Genomic DNA, 16,592 nt, shown 5'->3' on the forward strand with positions numbered 1-16,592 from the left:
TATTATTATTTTTTTCTTTTTCTTAAGTTCCTGGAAGGCTGTTTGGACGCTGAAGTAATAAAAACCGTCGCTTGTTTTTTCTCTGGATACATTAAAATGTATTTTGCTTGTCCTTCTCTGTAGTGAATTACTTATAAATTATAATAGCCTTAGAGGACCCTCGTCACATAATTTATATTCATATGTAGCATCTTGAAAACAGCAGCTATTTGGCCTTCCCACTCCATCCAATAGAAAATAATATTTACTCATCTGCATCTCGGTTCGTTAAATAATATTATAAACAAATACATAATGAAAGAACAAGATCATACAGTTACAGGCTTACAGCTGCTAATAAAGGCCATTATAATTAAGCCATTACTGTATTCTACATTTTCAAAGGCGAGAGCGGAAAACATAGACTGTTTTGGCGTCTTTTGACTTGTAGGTGTTTTTTTTTTAATCTTTTTTGGAAAGAGTTTGTAAGGCAAAACCTACTTGCATAGCAATCTGGTATTAGGAGATGTCTGCAATATTATCAGCTTGGTTTCTCTTCCAGCCCTTCAAGATATGCTATTAACAAGTTATTCCTTTTCTCAGTACATGTCCCTTAGAGCTTCAAATTTTCACTTCCTTGGAACATCCTAATGTACATCATCCACAGCAAATAGTTTCTGTTTACCGAAGAATATTTTATTTTGTTCAGTAAAAGTAGGCTGCGGCACAGCCAAGCACTATTACATTCTGTCACAAGTCATATGTTCAAATCGCATGGAGAGTTCTTCAAAATGGTGAAGGCATCCCAGACAGGGACATAACTAGCAAGCTCAGAGAGCCAAGGGGGCTGAACTTTGTGCCTACGAGCCACGAAACAAAAGTTAGTTCTTCAACTGAATCTTTAGATCAAAGATGATAATCTCCAACTGATATGAAACACATACTGAAGAATTTGTTTCTCTATGCTTTTTTAACCTAAAACTACAAGCTACCTTTAATCAAATTCTGAGTACCGAATAAAGATTTTCCATGAATGTGACCACACTGTACACCCATGATTGTTGCATTATGATTATAAAATGGATTCCTGGAATGAAAATGCATCTTCTGGTACCAATATTTGTTAGCTCCAATGGTTATCATACAAGATATGACATCATCACATGATAGTTCTTCCATGTCAATGAGAGATAAATTGATGAGAGGATTGACCAGTGGCACTTCAAAAAGTTTGCACCACCAGTTTTTCCTCCCTGGCCAATTAGCTTGGATCCGTCTTATAGGCTTGCAAGCGGGTCTCCCCCAGTGCATAGCTGATATTTATTTGCTACTTTTACTTCAGATATCACACCACATCATCTCTTCCTACCTGAGACACTACCGGATGTCCTCTACAGCCTTCTCACTATCCCTGTACTTCATGAATGCAAGAAAAATAAAGTCTCAAAAAGGAAATCAACGACTCCATGCAGCATCCTCCTCGTGCTACTGACAAGCGAATATCTCATATCTTCAATTTGAGAGAGCAATGCCAATATTTCTGGAAAATATGTTAAACAATGATCATTTTCCAGAGTATATTTTGCATACATGTACAAGTGCTTACAGAAAGCATAATGAATGCTTACCAATAAGTATCCTGAACTGAATATGACTCACATTTGTTCTAATTTTGGAGAGTGCATATGTAACTCTTGAACCTAAATCAATAACAATGTGTTAAAAACGCACCTTAGTTTGCAAGTTTGTAGTCCCAAAGATGCTATAAAACCCTACCAGAGTTGATGCTGGACTGTGATCCTAGGCCATATACAGCATACCTAGCATATGCAAGAAGACGCACGCGTCGTGGTGCACCCAGCTTGCTGCTTATGGACCTCAACAATCCACTGAAATGAAATTGTGTGAGAATGAATATGATATACAACATCTATATGCAGCTGAATGAATGATTTCCTACTCTGTTCGTAATATGGTTAGAAAGTCATCTGGCAATGATTCCAGGAACGATGAAATATCTTCCATCCTCAGAGAGCGCAGTTCTTGTTTCAGACGTTTCTTCTCTTCATTTGACATTTGTGTTCCAAGAGCTGATTTGCTGATAAGCAATGCGAAAAGCATAGTGTTCCATGAATTCTTGACAAGAAAAATCCTTACAGGAACTTAAAGAGCAAGGAAGAAAAAATGGTCATAACTTGAACAAGTTTAATGGCTGTAATTATGCATACCAGCATTATAGCACCAGATTACATAGAGCTTAATACGTTTAACATGTTGGTTCCAGAAACAAGGAAAAATGAATTCGATGGATTTAATAAGAATTCATTTTGCATTGTGAATTGTTATAAGTCATCCCATTATGTGGTACTTCTGTTCAGAGTGGATATGGGATGATTTTGCCTTTGAAAAAGATTACTTTGTCCAGGACAGGTTTCCTGGCAAAATGATCAGGCTCCATTTCAATTAGTCTTAAGTATCTAATTGCTATGCAAGGAAATATTGCAGTATGCACCATCCAACTGATCTGTAGCCCTCAACAGCATGCCCTCAACAGCATGGAATTATGGCCATGTCTGAACAGAGGGTTATTGCAAATGAAACAAAAGAAGCAAAGTTTTGCTGTTGATATGTAAGTTCTATATTCTTAAATTTATTTCTTCCATGTAAGAACACCAATCTTTTTGACATATGTTTCAGAATAGTTTCCAAAGTCCCTAGTATGTTGCATGTATTTTAGTATTTCGCATGTTTGTGCTTTTCACAGAAGAGACCCTATGATGCAGTACAACACTTGTGCACTAAGTTTTTCTGTCTCATGACCAAACATGAAGAGCCCAAAACTTCCATTCCGAACTAGGCAAAAGAAAAATGCCTGGAAGATTTTCTAACAGATACTAGAACAGGATTACATTAGGAAAAAAAGTCAGAACTAGAGATCAAAGTAAAACTTGGATTGCTCTGTAAAGATATGAGAACAGGACGTAAAAAGGAGATGTTAATTTACACGAAAAATAACTTTCTGAAACTGAAAATGCAAATAAAGCTGATGGCAGTTGGAAGACATTTGTAAAATCCTTGCTTCTCAGGTGATCTTGATTTTATAATGATATGCAAAAAGGGCAGAAACATTAAGTGCAGATTGATAATAAAAGCTGTCCAGAGTGTCCGAAAGTGAATAAACACAATGGTCTTGCAAGAATGCCCCAGTGAAATCAAGAAAAAGCTATATAATCATTCAGGTAAGTACTTACAACATCAAACCTTGAAGATAAAGAATGACCAAAAGAATAATGAATGTATATAGAAAGTTAGTAAAATCACCTATCTATGGTTCTCCCAGTGAAGATAACAGGGAAGTATTTTGAGTATTTGCCAACACCAAACCGTTCACCTAGATGTTGTATTTTCTGTGAATCCAATAAAATTAGAGCCTTCCACAGCTGACAATAATCCAATCTGAATCTTTCATCCAGCTCTATATAGATTCCATGATCCAAAAGAACTGCATATTTGGAAGGCAGGGAAATTATTTGTTGAAATGCATAGAGAAGTAAAAAACTTAACAAATAACAGAACCATTAATGTTTTCCAATTTCCAGGGAAGATAAAGATATAAGGCATACCTAATGAGAATCCATGACGACCTTCTGGAGAAACCAATATATTTCCAGGGTGGGGATCTCCATGTAGAAAACCATGGACAAATATCATTTCAGCAAATACCTCCATCAATGCTTTGGCAACCTGTAATATCAATGATACATATGTTTATTGATATTTATGCAGTGTTAATCTTATTAATGGGCCCAACAAGATGGAGTTGAGAAAATCTCTGAATAGCAATGGAGCAGACTACAAAATAAATAGGCATTCATCTAATATTAAAAGAAATAGAAAAGAACAAAAGACTGACAGACTAGCTAAAACATGGCTTTTATTTTCTCAAATGAATACAAAATACATTAGCAAGAATTCTAGGTTAAAAACTTCTGGGCTCAAAAGCTGACAAATGCAACTGATATGTCAGAACATTTTTTAAGATTATTGCTTAGGAAGAGGAGTGATATTCCATTTTGTTAAGAAATATCTTAAATTTGTTTTAATTATATTTTTTGTTAAGGATTTCCCAAGAATCAGAAGATACGTTCATGTTGTATATGCATTATAATTATTTGACACGAAAATAAGAGACCCATTGGTAAAAGAACCATGATAGGGGTTAACTTTGACAGAAGAAAATTTTATTATTGGAGATAAGTACTAAGTTGCTGTTTAGCAAAATAAGGTGATAAAAACTTAGGCCTTGAAAAGACAATACACTTTGAGTAAGAATATAAAAGCAAGTCTAAGAATATAACAATATAAACTGATAGCTTGAGATGGAGACATGTAAAGAATATAAAAGCATCACATATTTTTAAAGTTGAAAACAAACCTTCTTTGGATTTATACCGGAGTCCTTCAGAAAGTCCAAGTCATCGACCTACATATTTAGGCAGCCCTTGTCAAAAGCATAATGTAATCAACAAGAAACTCATATATGTAAAACAAAATAAGGCAGGATGCAGAATGAATTTAACCGATAATATTGAATAATATTGCTCGACTGTAACAGCCAGCAAAATAATACAACAAAAGAAAACAACTAATCAATAAATTGGAACTAGTTTAACAGGATGAACCATCATAAAATTAATGAACCAACCACTTCATACAGCAGCATATGCATGACCAGCAGAAGGAAAGCAAAAAAGCGGCGATAACTAGAAAAAGAGTTCAGCCATAAAATTATACAAGAATTTATTATCTAGTTAAGCCATAAAATTGTACATTAATTTATTATCTACTAAGCAGGCTACCTTCTTATACAGATTCTTCTTTTCTTTTATCAAATGTATTGTTCTTAAATTATACAAGAATTTATTATCTACTAAGTAAACTACCTTTCTGTACAAAATCTTCTTTTTATTAAACATAAAGTGTTCTTCTTAAATTGCACAAGAATTATTATCTACTAAGTAGACTACCTTGGTGTACAAAGTATTCTTTTCTTTTATTAAACATAAAATATCTTCTTTTAAAGATTGAAATGATCAGAAATAAAAATTCACTCTCTTAACTCTTAAGTAATGCGTAACATAGTAGAACAAGTTATCGTCAGATGGTGAAATGAACCAAGAAATATTGGCCCAGATGATGAACTTTATAACCATACTAATAGTGTGCAACTTCGTGTCAAAGGCTCAAATTAATGCCATTTTCTTGGGAGGAACCATACAAACTAATTGTGAAGGCTTGCATCTAGTCAGGATGCAAAGAGAGCTATTATCAAGCAGATTGCAGCGGCACAGCTGCTAAAGGATTTCCTTTAATCGGTCTTTTTTGAACATATGGAGGAGACATGATTTCAGGAGTTTTACAATGTTATGCTATGAGATGATATTTTTGTGCTGTTGGACTGAGATAAGAGTTTGACTTTCACTTTACTTCAAGTTGAAGGACCCCCAACTTGAAGTAGATAAATCATAATAGTGTGAAGGCCAGCCCCCTGTCCTCTTAGGACTTTCTAACTGAAACACCTAGAATTGCATCAAAGAGACAAAATGAATTATTTGTATTAAGAGTGAAACAACAAGAACCCCTTGTAAACTGGGTCCCAAAATACATAGGCAATCAGTACCTTGTGTCCACTGCAAAATTGCATAGTCAAAACTTGGCGTGTCGTCAGATCCTGAAAAGAGTCTTTTGCAAGTCAAATTTTGCATGCATAAATGACAAACTTTAAATATATTCTATTGACTCCTTCTAAGCTCTAGACTTCAACAGTTCAACACAAAAATGAAGGGTCAACTTAAAATTAATTAACTCTAGACAAATTTCTTGTGAAGAAAAAGTTGACTGCTGCTGAAAGGCTGCATACCCAATATACATGAGGAATTTTGATGATGCTATTCTTTTTGAAATTTCTGGCTGTTCTCTCAGAATTGTTTGCCTCTTGAATGAAATCTGTGTAGGAAAAAAAAAAAGGCATGAAAGCTGATGGACTATTATTCTGCGAAGCCTCCTACTGACACTACCAATATTTCTAGTGCAGGCCAGTATGCAAGTTGGGGAATGCCACATAAAGTTGCTCTTCTTGTGCGTGCGTGCTCGCATATGCACATGCTCTCTCAAAATTTTTTGCCTCTTGAATGGAATCTGCATAGCCACAAAAGCATAAAAGCTGATGGCCTATTATTTTGCCAAGCCTCCTACCGACCATACTAGTATTCTGGTGCAGGCCAGTAGGCAAGTTGGGAAATGTTGCCTGGAGGGTTGTTTTTCCTTTTTCTTTTTTCAGTGCATATCTGCATGCACGCATAGGTGTGTACTTAAATATAAGGACAGAACGTTATTGAATAAAGTTGGAAGGCACATTATAGCTTTGGCAATAATTTGGCCTGCCTAAATGAGGAACTTGCAAAACTGTAGCCAAAACAGCAGGCCAGCCAACAGCCATCATGGAAATTTAGAAGAAACAAGATACAAAAAAATTTGAAAGAGCAACCTCCTAACTTCCATAAGATGATAATGCTAAAGGAAATTCACATTGTAATTGTAAAGCCATCTCAATGCACATTGTCCTTGTGCTCACCAAGTTCCAAAGACATAGCCCTCTCAAATTGTGAAACCATCCGCTCAAACCTGTAATCGGGAAAAATCTGTAGAAATAAAACAAGGTGTTTTAAAGCAAAAATAACTATCCAAAATACACAAATAAAATCTAGAATTATAACAATTTATAGAACATACATTTGCCTCAATTTTAATTTTCCTCTACTAACTAGTACACTTGTCCACTGCCATGTAACATAAAATTTCCTCCGTCATATATCATGTTAATTATGTATTCTTTTACATCATTTGAGAAGGCAGGCATGTCATCTCAAAGATTCTAGAGATAGTTGTCATGATTCCTAAGTTTAAACAAGCTACAGAGCATTGTTAACTTTGTTGCTTCGCATTCAGATGATGAGATGGGGGAGGCAGGGACCTGATCGTATCATCAATCTTAAACAATTAGTCTTCTTTGTATGAGTAAAAGGACATCCCAGTACACAAGGCTTCCATCACTGCAGCATCTGGGGAGGGTCAGATACACACAGCCTGACCCCGCATGCACAGAGGTTGTTCCCATATTCTGAAAACATGATATCCTGGTAACAATGGAACAACCTTACCACTGCACCAAGGTCTGCCCTCTAACAAGTCCTAGTCTAACATTGGAGTGGAGTCTGAGAGGAGGTGATTTCCCCAATGCACCATGCACTTCAATTCTTTGAGCCATACAAGGTTTGCAGAAGGGTATTTGATGTCACAACACCTCTTAACTTGAGTACGTTGCCAAATCTATGGTATGCATGCACATAGGATTTGTTGGTTTGGGAGCACGTAGGAGGTGTTTGTGGTGTCAAATTTAAGTATATATTATGTCACTTTAATAGTGACATATACCTTCCTTTTAAAATCATAAATTCAGACACTCTTTGTTCTAGGATTTAACAATAACATTAAAATTCAACTAACACTATTAGGTTACAGAACAACTAAAAAGATTATAAAGTTCAAGTCATTCTCACATTTCTGATTTTCGACCATCACCCCTTGTCTTTCCTTAATTTCAAATACTTTCTAGTCTCTCCTCCACACTCAACTCTGGTTTATGATGCACCTGCAATCTATAGCTTTGTAGTGGTATAACACCCTAACCAGCTCTGGTTGTTATAACTTACAACACCATCTGCTGGAACTTGAATACTTTCCTCAATGGCCATAACAATAATGAAAGGTCAGTATAAAGGCAGGCTATACAACATAAACTCCATAAATGAAAAAAGAAAGAAAGAAAGTATGGTGACAGTCCATTCTTTGTTGCATTAGATGAAATCCATAAGGTTGAGCGGTATTCAATCGCTGCAAAGAACACTTGTTATGTGTATAACAAGAAAAATTACTTAGACGTTTAAAAACCAAAATTTCTCATACCCAGGAGACAGACTTTGAGAGGACATCCATGGTGGTAATATCTATCTTCATCCGCTGCTCTAAGCCAGGGTATTGTACCTAGATGCCAATGAAATTTCACTACTAAAATTCATAAAATTAAAAAATGATATCACACCAATATCCAATGAAGAAAATAAAGAATGACCGATGACATTAGCTGACTGCATGTTCAAAGCTCACTATACAAAATTCTCCAACTGAAAAACTTTAATAACTAATAATTTGATTCCAGAAGACAAGTTATATATGGGGTAAGGCTTGCAAGAATAGAAACAAATATTATCAAGGTCAAATTGAGCCTTAAATATGTCAAACCATTTAAGCAACCTAATATTATATGATTTGGCATATATTATCTCAATTTTTGGTCTTCCTCAGAATTGAAGAAGAACATTATCTCCTTCCCCAATTGATCTTTGTCAAGAAAGGTAGAAGTTGATCAATTATCCTTTTAGTTCTGAGAATATGATCACTGAAGAGGTTTCAAAAAGCATCACTGCTCTTATAAACTCCTTTGGTCCAACAAAGAGAACAAGGTAACATTAGGTTTCTTATGTTTATGTTGTTTCTTCAGTTGTTGTTTTGTGATAGTTTATGAAGAGAAATGGTTGCTAAAAAATAATTACATACAATATTAGGAAGACCAACGCAATATACATGTGCTCTTATGGTTATGCATGATGCCAGAAAAGTTATTGTGCTTGGAGGATGTGTAAAAACGCTTTGCTACCATTTAAGAAGAATTTGTAGAGATAGCTGGATCCACCTTCATGGCTAGAGCATGTAACCTAGACATCATTTGTAAAAACCCAATTTATTTTATTTTTATGCACGAATCTTAAAGCAGAAGAGGCCAAAAAAAAAACTCACATGCTGGGCACGTGAGGCAGAAGAAGACTTCTGATGGAGTCAGTCTTCCTTCTTTGAATCCGATTAGGATCGGGACTCTAGAGCTCGCCGGAGCTTTAGATCCCCTCCATAAATCCCTCCCCTCATTCCCTCTATGTGAATCGCCTTCAGCCTCGATTGTTCGCCCAAAAAATTTGAGAAGATTAATGCAGATTTCAAGATTCTTTTAGTTGAGCTTGCTTCCGATTTTCTTCGTCGATCAGACTGGGATGCCTCACTGGACTTAGGTGAGGAACTAAGCCTTCTTTTTCCTCTTTTCCCTGATCCCATGGCCATTGACCCACCTTGATTTAAGCCAACAAGTCGCTAGATTTTCTTTGAAGCCGAGATCCCCTGTTTCGGCTTCCTCCCTCATTTTGTCCACCACCACTGGCCTGGTTGTTGTCGGCCGATGTTTGAGGCTGCATCATCGAGTTCCTCACCATCAGATGGTGTGGCGGTGGCCACCAGACCACGGGCTTGTGGCCAATTTTCGAGAAGAGAAAGAGGGGGAATCCCCTATTTTTGAAGAAGAGAAGAACCCCTTCTTCTCTTTGCTATCTCTTCTCTTCTCTCTCTTCCTTCTTTTATCTCTATCCCTAGCTTTCTCTCTCCTCTATTTTTCTTTCTCTCTCTACATGATGTGAGAGGATTGGATGAAAGGAGATTCACAAAGATTAGTATTAAACCCGAGGTGACTCCAATAGAGCATCCAAGACTAATATTGATCTCCACATTGATTTTCATAGAACACCCTTCAATTGACAATATGTATTTTGAATATGATAAATTCTTGCTTCTTGATCTGTTCAGTCAAGTCACCTGGACCTGATCCATCTAGATTGCCAGATATCATTATCTGGATAGTTGTGTCCTTCATCTTTCATAATTTTTCTACACGACCATGATTGCTTTATGGCTTCTTCTAATTATCAATTTCGATTATATATGATGCTGTCAATTGATGGAGGACATTGAGCAAGGCATTGACGCTCTAACCCTAAATCAAGGTAGATCTTAAATCCTTATTTCTTAATTAGTCATGTTCTATGTAAAATCGAAAAATTTGGGATTAAGAGCAATTCGAATATTAGACCTTTAAACTAGAAATTTAATAATAATTTATTTTTCTAATGTTAATGGCGGAACGAGGACGTATTGGAATTATATCATTGAGTGGACATGCTAGTTGTGGATTGGTAAACCCTATTCCAGAGTTTGTCGTCAATAGCAGTAGAAATTTCTAGACATTATTCACCTATTTATATAAAAATTTATTTTAGGCATCGATGGTTTGATTTATGTGGTTTTGATAGTTACATATATTTGTTAAGTATATACACGATTTTGTGTGGCATTATGTATGATATATCACTGATCTTGAATTGGATGGATTTTGAAAACCATGTGCATCGAGTTTGCTAAAAAATAAAATTTTGAATTAAAATACTTGACAAGCTTATAATTGAGTTGTATGACTATATGTGGGATTGTGGTGCTCTAAACTTGCCACTTTATTGATGCCTTATCAAGAGCTTGAAATATGATCGTAATGGTTTAGAGTTGAACACTTGTGGTCCTCTGGCTAACCACTTTATTGGTGCCTTGTCATGGACTTTAAACGTAGCCATAGTAGTTCAAGATTGAGCACTTATAATCTTTTGGACTAGCCATTTTATGAGACCCCGCCACAAGCTTGAGATGTGGTGTGATAGTTCAGAGTTGAGCACCTGTGTTCCTTTGGGCTAGCTACTTTCTTGGTGCTTGCCACAGGCTTGAAACATGGTCATGGTAGTTCTTAAGACTAGCCACTTTGTTATCCTTTGCATGGGTGGTTGTGGTAGTCCAAGGACCAGCCACTTTTGTTACTTTATCATGAGCTTGAAACATAATCCTAGTAGTTCAGAGCCGAGCACCTTAATATGATCAGATCCGATATATGTTGGTTTGAGATAATTATATAATGTGGCTTATTGCATAAAAAGATATATTTGCTTTATATGTTTTATGAATCATGGTATCTTTTGGCATGTGATTTATACGAGTAACAATCATTATTATTTTCTCATGTATTATTATTATATTGATGTTGGTGTGTGAAAATTCTTACTAGATCATAAAGCTCACTCCCCCTCTATTTCTCTTTTCTTCTCAGAGTTGCAGGATGCTTATGATTGGCTATGATTTGGATTCGTGAATAAACGGATGAATAGATAGAGCATCATTGATACCTAATCGGACGATTGAAGGAATTGAATTTGTAATTGAGCATATTTTGTCAATTATTGTGAAATTAGATTATTCTTATTTATGGATGTGAAATATTTGTTATGATTTGAGATCAATAGTGTGCAAGGGATCTTCAGGTTATAATGAATTTTAAAGCCTTATATGGTCTTTAGGATCTTGTCCTAAGGAGTGTGCACTCATCACATATCCAATTCGGGTGTCGGGTTTGAGGCATGACATCATTATGCAAAAAAATGGTGTTAAGCACAGAGAGGCATGAAAGTCTTCAGTGATGAAACACATAAATAACCAAAATTGCCACCCTAAACAACAAACCTCATTATAGACTATATCATACTAACAAGACAACTTATAAAACAAGCCCCTAGAAACAGGAAGAACAAAAAGGACTGGTCATGGAGTTGTTTGTTAAAGAATGGGTTGCCAAGAATGAGCATATAGTTTTTGAGTTGTGCACAAACTGATCAAAGGATGATAAATGTGTGAAAAGGGGAGTAGTGAAGGAAATTTTCTCAGCAATCTTATGCACCCAACCTCTATAAAATGAAACAAATAAATTTACAGTCCTAGAAAAGATATAAGAACATGAACTTCTATTGTAGTGGGTAAAAGGCAAACATTATGTCAACCATTGTTGATGAATAAGAAATAAGGACTGTAGAAGCTACATGTGAAAGATGAATAACCTGTCTTTGGTCAGTGATGATCTCATTAAAAAGAGGATGGAGAGGAAAAACTAACAAAAACAAATGTTATGTTAACTATTGTTGATCAATCCCCCCTACCTTGATAGCTACTTCTTTGTTATCCTTTAACACTCCATGATGTACTTGAGCAATTGATGCAGCAGCTATTGGTTGTTCATCAAATGCTAGAAATCTGAAACAAAACCAGGTGAGAAAATGCTAGATATAGAAGACTTTTGGTTTATTTGTAAAATCATGACAGAAAGATAGCATCCATTTACAAAAGTCATGTGATCACAAATTAACATAATCAAATTACAGGACAAGAACGAGAGTGGGCAAGAAGTATTCCTACAAAATGATAATGCATGCACCTAATAAGTATCGAAAAAATTACTAGTATGCTTTGCAAACCTTATTAGAACTTTCTAGCAATGTTATTAACATCTTACTGCAATGGGATAATTGAAATAGCATGATGTTAAACCAAAATAAACGATATTCAGATGGAGCCAGAACATGCCAGAATATATAGGGTTCAAGCACAGCCTTGAGAGTATGAACAATGCAGAATGTGAAGTAACCAAGGGAGAAATTCAAAATAATTATGTTTGCTGTGACCCATGCTGTGCACAAATATCGTCCACATAATTTCTACTCCAAGTACATGGAAAAGCTGAATATGAATATTGTGAATTTTAGCAACCAAATAAAGCTCTAAGCATCTCCACCTTATGATGTCAAGTCATAAAATTCACATACCATTTCTTCACATACAGCCTACAAAGTAGTTCATGAATGAATTCATGACCCACAAAGTGTGAATAAACTGTGCAAACTATTGGTCTTCAATTTTTTATTAATTTGATAGTGAGTTTTAGGCAATATTGTTCCATATGGACCTATGTACGGTTACATTGTTTCATCAAGTGTCTGCCAATCTTTCCTTTCCTTTTTTTTTTCCTTTTTAGCTACACAAATTTCTCCATAATTTCTGCAAGACTCAAACAAGAGATAGATCTTAAATAGAGAACCAACCTTTTGCTTATATTTCTAGTCGCAAGATAAGCAAGAGAAAATGATTTAATACATATGTAGCAAAGACAAGCTTACTAGCATTTCATTTGAACCACAAAGATGATAAATTCAAATAATATACATGTTAACATAGCATCATATAAGATACCCAAAACTATGAAGATAAAATGCCAATGGGATCATTATTTAGTGCAGACACCACTAAACATATAATGAACGTATGATCACTGAAAACATTTGTTTGGAGAATCAAGAATAATCTCTAGTTATTTTTCTTCGACCGGTAGAATAGGCATACACCTTTCCTCCAAGATTGCATAGCATTCTCCAAGGTTTCATAAATGTGCCAAAAATAAAGATGAACATGAAAACACAAAATGACGACAGGGATAAAAATTTACACTTCTGATAAATCCTTGCCCAAATTTTTGGTTATTACTTCTTTAATATCTTTGAAGTGACATGGAATTGCCTGAGGCATCACAAGTAAAAAATAAGCAGAGTGATCAGAAAGCACCTCAGAAAAACTGAGTCCACCTATACACTGAAACACATAGCACTAATTCACAAACCTGATCTTGCAAAGATGAAAGGGTCGAAGTGTATTCCTTCGGTACTTGTCTCAAAGATGAAACAAACTGACCAGCTTTGACATAAAATCCTTTATTGGCTTCACACAATCTAAGCAACCTTCTGGCCGAGCGAAAATGAACCTAAAACCCAATAAAAACCAAAATTTCAACAACAAACGCTTGACATTTTCTACCATTTTCTTTCCAGCCTATGTTTTGTCAATTTGATGCCAAATGACTCACTTAGAAGTTGAACCCGTTCCACTAAAACCAATCGAATCGAAATGAATCCATACCTCTGACAGCTTGATCCGATACTCGTTTGAATTCGGAGGCAGACTCCTTAGAGAATACTTGTAATCAACAACAATAAAAGTGATCTGAAGAGAAGAAGATCAAATCGTGAGAAGAAAACACAGAGAGATCGAGAGAGAGAGAGAGAGGAGGGGATCGTACGGTATAGATCGCGCGGGAGGATCGGACGACGCCATCGAAGGCGAATTTGATCTTATCGCTGGAGGAGGAGAGCGAAGAGTCGGCGGAGAGGGGTTTAGTGCTTTCTTGCCAGGCCAGGCCGGCAACGGCGATCCCGGTGGCGAGGCGGAGGGGAATCCGCAACTTGGCAGGAAATTTAAATAGCCGACGGTTAGCACCCATGGCGATTTTTTCTTTTACTGGTGTGTGTGAGAGAGGACACCGGTATCGGAGGCGACGGGAGCCTGGAGAAGAACGGCGAGCGAGGGTTTTTATTTCCGAAACAGATACGATACGACACGGTCGGAACAGGCGTTACAAAAGCTCCATTTAGTTGAGCTGGTCGCTTCTAATTTCTTCCCACTTTTATTATATTTTTGTTTGACATTTTTGATTATTTAATACACCGTCGAAGACGCGTGGCATGGCTGCACAGAAGCCCAGGTCTCGTGGATTGATCTTCTTTCGCAACATCCACCGCACCTTGCACGGCTTGCAAAGCACTCGGATTCCATTCATCCAACGATAGATACGTGCGAAGGAAGATGAATCCTTCTTTACAGCGAAAGATACAACCCCTATCCGGTCTTCTCAAGGATCCATCCTTTCAGAATAAAAAAAAATTATTCAAAAATCTATATTTTTTTAGATAAATATTTTATAAATAATATTTAGATAAAAAAATAATTTATCTATATTTTTTATATATTAAAAAATAATTTATAAATATATTATCCATATTCTTTTGCATTACTAGTTTTCTAAATAAGTTCTTGAGATCTATCCATATTTTCTGTAATATTATTTATTATATAAATAATATTATATATAATAGTATAATATGATATATTATATTATAATATATTATATAATATTATTGTATATAATAATATAGTATAATATATTATATTATATTAATATATATTATTATATATATAACATAGTATATTATTATATTATTATTATAGTATTATATAAATATTATTATGTATTATATTATATCATATTATATTATGATATACTATATTATAATATATTATTATTATTATAAGGTTAAGGGTATATTAGGAATAAATTAAAATATTATTTTTTTGATTGATGAAAAAATGATTTAACCACCTCCTAGGTGGATAAGATTTTTTTCATTTGATAGATAAATACTATCTATAAAAAAGTAACTAATATATCTTAAAAAGCATGAGAACATGAGTAAGTTGGTCAATAAAAAGATTGATCAACTTTCTTATGATATTTATCCATAAAAAAATAGGCTCTAAAAAAAAGAGAGAGTGCCAATTGTGAAAGAGAAAAAGAGACTGTAAAATAGATAGGAGTTCTATCTTCCATGCTGCAGAAGAGTTTACCATCCTTTGCATGCATCCACTATTAGATCTTCCATCAGCTTTGAGAGCCATGCAGGCAGATCAATGATAAGTTCGAAGTGCTTTGAGATTCATAGATGGGTGATCTAACAGTGGATTCACGTTCACCTTCTTTCATGTAAAAGATACAACCCCATCGCTATAAAATGAGAGCCAAGCATGGAATCTAAAATCATCCCTATAAAATGGGAGTCCAGCATGGGATTTGAAATACCCATAAATAACTTAGAAATATCCATGAAGTTAATCACGATCCTAGAGCTAGTAGATGGCTAAGGGGAAAGTAGTAGAAAAGCCAAACCCTCATAATAAAGTTTTATTTTCAAAAAATTGCTGCAAAGTAAATGTTTTAGGTATTCTTCCTTCCGATCAAGCTTGTAACCCTAGATAGTGGGGTTTTTAGCTCTCTTCTCAAGCCTTGAGCTTTGAGGTTTTTGTAATAAATTTTTTTATATAAAATCTTATTTTTATGCAATTTCATCTCTTTACATTATGCAATTTATTTTTCTTGCAATTAGGATAGTTTAATTTATGCAATTTAATTTTATGCAATTATGTTAGTTTAAATTATGCAGTTTAAATTTATGCAATTAGGATAGTTTAATTTATGAAATTAGGGTAGTTTATTTTTCTGCATTTAAATTTTGCAAGTAGATTTAGATCATATCTAGCTAAGCATCCCTTCTAGGGTTTGCGATGAAGCTAGATCATGAGTAGGAATTTTACATAGGGTTCTTTCTTTTTCTTAGGGTTTCTTTTTCTTCCTCTTTTGCCAAGAATTTTTGACTAAGGATCGATCCCACAGAGACTTGGTTTAAGACTAAGGATCTAGGGTTTTTGAATCCACTAGATCTAGATTAGGAAATTCTACCTATAATTTTTCTTATTGATCCTAACGACTACTCCTCTTGTCTTTCCCAAGCATAGATTATGAAGGGACTAAGGCCCAACGATAACCCATCAAGATTCTTTACAGGGGAGTAGTAACTAGGATCCCTTAGGATTTTCTCCTCCTATGCACTGAATCAAGCATGAACTATGAAGGGACTCTGACCCAACTGTAGTTCATCAAAAATTCTTGGCAAAAGAGGAAGAAAAAGAAATCCTAAGAAAAAGAAAGAACCCTATGTAAAATCTCTACTCATGATCTAGCTTCATCGCAAACCCTAGAAGGGATGCTTAGCTAGACATGATCTAAATCTACTTACAAAATTTAAATGCAGAAAAATAAACTACCCTAATTTCATAAATTAAACTATCCTAATTGCATAAATTTA

At 35.1% G+C, this 16,592-nt stretch overlaps 1 protein-coding gene across 3 annotated transcripts; it reads right to left on the reverse strand.

Annotated features, from left to right (window-relative positions):
• Nucleotides 1-517: 517 nt before the first annotated feature.
• Nucleotides 518-14,260, reverse strand: LOC105056489 (uncharacterized). 3 transcript variants are annotated; one of them, XM_010938707.4, is made up of 17 exons: nt 13,916-14,259; nt 13,756-13,839; nt 13,460-13,600; nt 13,289-13,359; nt 11,949-12,042; nt 8,005-8,082; nt 6,614-6,680; nt 5,900-5,985; nt 5,660-5,710; nt 4,415-4,462; nt 3,603-3,723; nt 3,301-3,481; nt 1,940-2,077; nt 1,756-1,868; nt 1,608-1,679; nt 1,349-1,519; nt 518-839 (listed from the first exon to the last, which is right to left on the reverse strand). In XM_010938707.4, exons 1-16 carry the CDS (start codon nt 14,114-14,116, stop codon nt 1,398-1,400), a joined length of 1,668 nt encoding a protein of 555 aa, XP_010937009.1. In that variant the 5' UTR covers nt 14,117-14,259; the 3' UTR covers nt 518-839; nt 1,349-1,397. The 3 variants fall into 3 exon arrangements, with proteins under 3 accessions (XP_010937009.1, XP_029123800.1, XP_019709856.1); XM_029267967.2 differs by lacking the exon at nt 518-839 and having other exon boundaries at nt 1,038-1,519; nt 1,800-1,868; nt 13,916-14,260; XM_019854297.3 differs by lacking the exon at nt 518-839 and having other exon boundaries at nt 1,038-1,519.
• Nucleotides 14,261-16,592: the final 2,332 nt, after the last annotated feature.

This window comes from Elaeis guineensis, chromosome 13, assembly GCF_000442705.2.
Source record: "Elaeis guineensis isolate ETL-2024a chromosome 13, EG11, whole genome shotgun sequence".
Classification (NCBI taxonomy): Eukaryota; Viridiplantae; Streptophyta; class Magnoliopsida; order Arecales; family Arecaceae; genus Elaeis; species Elaeis guineensis.

Bases quoted from the DNA above. Each gene is read 5' to 3' on its own strand.
- LOC105056489 (XM_010938707.4), bottom strand. From the start codon at position 14,116: ATGGGTGCTAACCGTCGGCTATTTAAATTTCCTGCCAAGTTGCGGATT. The intron at 13,601-13,755 runs GTATGGATTCAT...ATTGGGTTTTAG, and splicing joins ATCGGATCAAGCTGTCAGAG to GTTCATTTTCGCTCGGCCAG. The intron at 3,482-3,602 runs GTATGCCTTATA...CCAAATATGCAG, and splicing joins TCGTCATGGATTCTCATTAG to TTCTTTTGGATCATGGAATC.